The following is a 3,996-nucleotide window of genomic DNA, read 5'->3' as shown; positions in this document are numbered from 1 at the left end:
AATAATAATAATAATAATAATAATAATAATAATAATAACAATAATGATAATAATAATGATAATAATAACAGTAATGATAATAATAGCAATAATAATAATAATAATAGTAATAATAATGATAATGGCAATGATAATAATAACAATAACAACATTTTAATGATAATGAAAATAATAATAATAATAATAATAATAATAATAATAATAATAGTAATAATAATAATATTTATGATACTGATGATGATGATGGTGAATATTATTATTATAGTGATGATATTAATAATGATGATGATGATAATAATAACCAAAAGTAACCAAAGTAATTGAGAACCTCTTACAACAATGGTAATTGTTAGTTCAGTGGCTAAACGTGAATGCAGATAATCATCAGTGTGATGAGAAAGGTTATAACAATAGTGAAGAAATGATGATGAATGACATATTACTAATTATGATAACTGATAATTGATGTGGATGGAGAAGAGGATGACATAATGATAATGACCTAGATCATTTTATTGTACTTTATAAATACTTATAAGACTGCCTTTAATTACCAATATTAGTTCAAATAACATTGTTATTTAAAAAAATTATATATATGTTGATTTATGTTTTCATCATCTCTGATATATGATATGATCGGTTGGTGCTTATATTTTAAAAGTAAATAACATTGCTGTATTTAACAACAATGTTATTTACACAATGCTGCATTTGCCTTATAGCCCCAACCTCTCCCATAGAAAATATATAAATAAGTAAATAACTAATTTCCTCTCAATAAAAAAAAGAAATGTTAGTATAGGCTAATTTTAATATTTTGCAGACCCAAATGTGTAAATTGTAAGTAAAACTCCATCACTAAAACAAAATAAAGTGATGCGCAAAGACAGCATATAAGGGAAAAAAATGTAATAGGGAAAAGAAAGCAACTTTGAAATGAGATGCTCGGTTTTAGTTAGTTTTACTGTATAGGTGGTGGGATGTATTGTATACATATTCTATAAAATTGCACAACTTACACTTTTTTTAACAATGCAAAGATGCACTGGAGAAGTTAATGCATTTGTCTGTTATCAATTAATAATTGTCACCAACCTGTCAATTGTGTCTTTGCCTCAAAGAAAAAAAAGAGGGCGTCTAATAACCATTTGGCTTCAGAAGTAATGTGTTATAAAGGAGAATATTTCAAGAGTAAAATAGATATTCATAACTGCACACTCGCTGCAAATAATCATTCTTGCCACATAACTTCTAATATTAATCTGTACATATTTCTTAACTCTAAATGACCATTGCCTTTCACATTCCTCACATGTTCCTTCTTACCTGCAGGTTTTATCTGTCTTTCATTGGTTATATATTATTAATATTTTTTATCTAAATTTGATATTTTCTTATTTAAAACCTCCCGTTGTTTTTTTTTATTTAATTATAGATTATTATTTTTATAATATAGTATTACCTTTCTCTCTCTCTCTCTCTCTCTCTCTCTATATATATATATATATATATATATATATATATATATATATATAAATATATATATATAATATATATATATATATATATATATATATATATATACATATAGTAAGGTGATACTATACAACAGCAGACACTGTACACAGAGGGTTAATGAAACATCAGTGTTCTAATCTTATACTTTTATCATGAGAATCATTTATTTCATTATCTTATACCAATCATCATAATTTATGATGATTTAATAATATTTAATAATCAATACAAAAATATTCAGAAATTCACAAATCAAATAACATTTTTCTTTGTAAATCTAAATATCAGAGAGCAAATAAAAATGCCCTTTAGCTATTCATCACAACTGTGAAATTGTAAAGCCTTGCAGTCAATAGACAAACTCTGATGAATATGACAATATATATGTGATACACCTACATCCTCATAGAGACACTGGGGATTTCTTGGCATGGATACGAACATGTCTTTTAAGATTAGATCTATCACCAGTTTGGTAAGAGCAATAAGAACAGGTAAAAGGCTTTTCACCAGTATGTGTGCGATAATGATCTGCAAAATGGGAACGATTTGAGCTAGCGAAGGTACAGCTCGGACACTGGTAGAATTTGGGCATTTTTCTGTTGTTGATGACTATGTTTCTCGCTCCTGCAACTTCTGCAGCTCCGGACATTCGCATGTCATTACTCAGCCAGACCTGTAGAAAATGTTGTTTTTTCAGAAAAAAAAACTATGCAACTAGCAGAGCCTCATTCATTAAAAAGAGTGAAAAAAAATAATAAATCACTCAGTCAATTTCACATGAGTACAGAAATTAACATGGAACCTCTATTAAGGTTCTTACTTCAAGCTGTCAATATCATAAATCTATATTAGCAGTAATGATGTGATCAGATTTTCCATGTAGTTTCCTGAAGCCTTTTTTGCTTGTATTGTAGACAGTGAGGTAAAATAAAATGATAAATTGCTATAACATTCCATTATATTTCATGTTTCTGATCTAATATGAAATAAGAATTCTTAGCAAAGGCTGCTTTGAACTTGCATTCATACATTATGTAAATGGTTAATAGTCAGAATAAATAAATTTACTAGACATCATGTTAAGAAAATAAAAGTAAGTGCACTTAGTATATTGTGTACAAATTTACACTCTGTCTGTGTATGTGTCTGTTAGTCTTTCTGCTTGTCTGTCTCTCTGTCTCACATAATCTATAAACATGTTCTTCCATCTTTACATAAGATCTTTAATCTATAGCTTTCTCTCTACCTATTTCCTTAATTTCCCCCATTAGCTGCTTGTACTAGATGCTGTATAACTCCAGACACAAGAGCTGATTCACTAATTTTTCTTTTTTCTGTTTTCTTGTGATTTTACAATTCAGAGGAACAAATTGAATTTAGCTTTGTGTCCCTTTGTTGATATTCCAACATCAGATTCCAACATACAATCATCAGAAATCCCAAAAAATTCAGAAGCATTTTATTTACTATACTAAAGAAAAATAAAACAAAGGTAGATTCATATACAATGTATATTTCATGTACTTGGCACATAAATATGAAACAAATTGGAAATAGTTCAAATGTAGAAATGACTTGTCACAGATTTTGTAAACAGATGTGTAAAACAGTTACAATCTTAGATTATACAGTCATTCAGTGAACATAATAATTCACAAGAATTGTCTGTTAATGTCTACTGTGTGTCTGTCTGCATATGTATATAAGCAATTCCATATACAGATACATATGTATTTATGGGTGCATATATGCATATGTGTGAGTAATCTTAAGTAGGAAATATTCAAAAAATCTTCCAAGATATAGTTTCTTAGATAATTATTTGCACAGATAATATATCTGCTGTTAAAAGCAGCAAAAGTTGCTTTAGATTGTATTAATATTTAATTTGAAAATTTATTTCTGTATGAGTAATTTATTAAATATTCATACAAATAACTCTTATCTAGTTAACCAGTGTTATTGTCATTATTTGTACTTTATTTTTTATGATTTACCTAATACCACATGGCTTTAATCCTTACTTGTTGTGACTAAGTAAGTGTCTTTTCACTTTAGCCTTTTCATTTGATCTGTAAGGACAATATGGGCAAAAATAAGGCTTCTCTCCAGTGTGAATTCGAATATGCCTCTTAAAATTTGAGCTAACAAGAGTCTTATAGGAGCACTGTGGACATGAAAATGTCTTTCCTCCCATGTGAGTTCGGAAGTGGTCAAGGTACTCCGAATGATCTACGGTGTTGTATGTACAGTGAGGGCAATAGTATGTTTCAGGACAATTTCTTGAGGTGACTAAAGTTGCCTTTCTGCCGACCACTCTTCCTTCATCAGCGCTTTGAATGTCATTATCCAGCCACATCTGTAGGAGATGTTTGTAGGATTCAGTTTAAGCAAATATTAATTTTGTTTCTGATCTTTTCTTACTAATATGGGGAAATGGGGGTGACAAGAAAGAGATTTCTTACTAATATG

General features: G+C 28.7%; 1 protein-coding gene across 1 annotated transcript; it reads right to left on the bottom strand.

Moving 5' to 3' along the window:
* Nucleotides 1-1,655: 1,655 nt before the first annotated feature.
* Nucleotides 1,656-3,957, bottom strand: LOC125041226 (RE1-silencing transcription factor B-like). The gene is made up of 2 exons (XM_047636065.1): nt 3,548-3,957; nt 1,656-2,230 (listed from the first exon to the last, which is right to left on the bottom strand). Exons 1-2 carry the CDS (start codon nt 3,881-3,883, stop codon nt 1,925-1,927), a joined length of 642 nt encoding a protein of 213 aa, XP_047492021.1. The 5' UTR covers nt 3,884-3,957; the 3' UTR covers nt 1,656-1,924.
* Nucleotides 3,958-3,996: the final 39 nt, after the last annotated feature.

The sequence above is a fragment of the Penaeus chinensis genome, chromosome 30 (genome assembly GCF_019202785.1).
Source record: "Penaeus chinensis breed Huanghai No. 1 chromosome 30, ASM1920278v2, whole genome shotgun sequence".
Lineage (NCBI taxonomy): Eukaryota > Metazoa > Arthropoda > Malacostraca > Decapoda > Penaeidae > Penaeus > Penaeus chinensis.
This window is presented reverse-complemented; position numbering and strand designations above follow the sequence as displayed.

Excerpts from the sequence above, each read along its gene's own strand:
- LOC125041226 (XM_047636065.1), bottom strand. The coding sequence starts at position 3,883 with ATGTGGCTGGATAATGACATTCAAAGCGCTGATGAAGGAAGAGTGGTC. Across the intron at positions 2,231-3,547 it reads ACTTACTTAGTCACAACAAG|TTTTTTTTTCTGAAAAAACA; the intron begins TAAGGATTAAAG and ends CTAGTTGCATAG.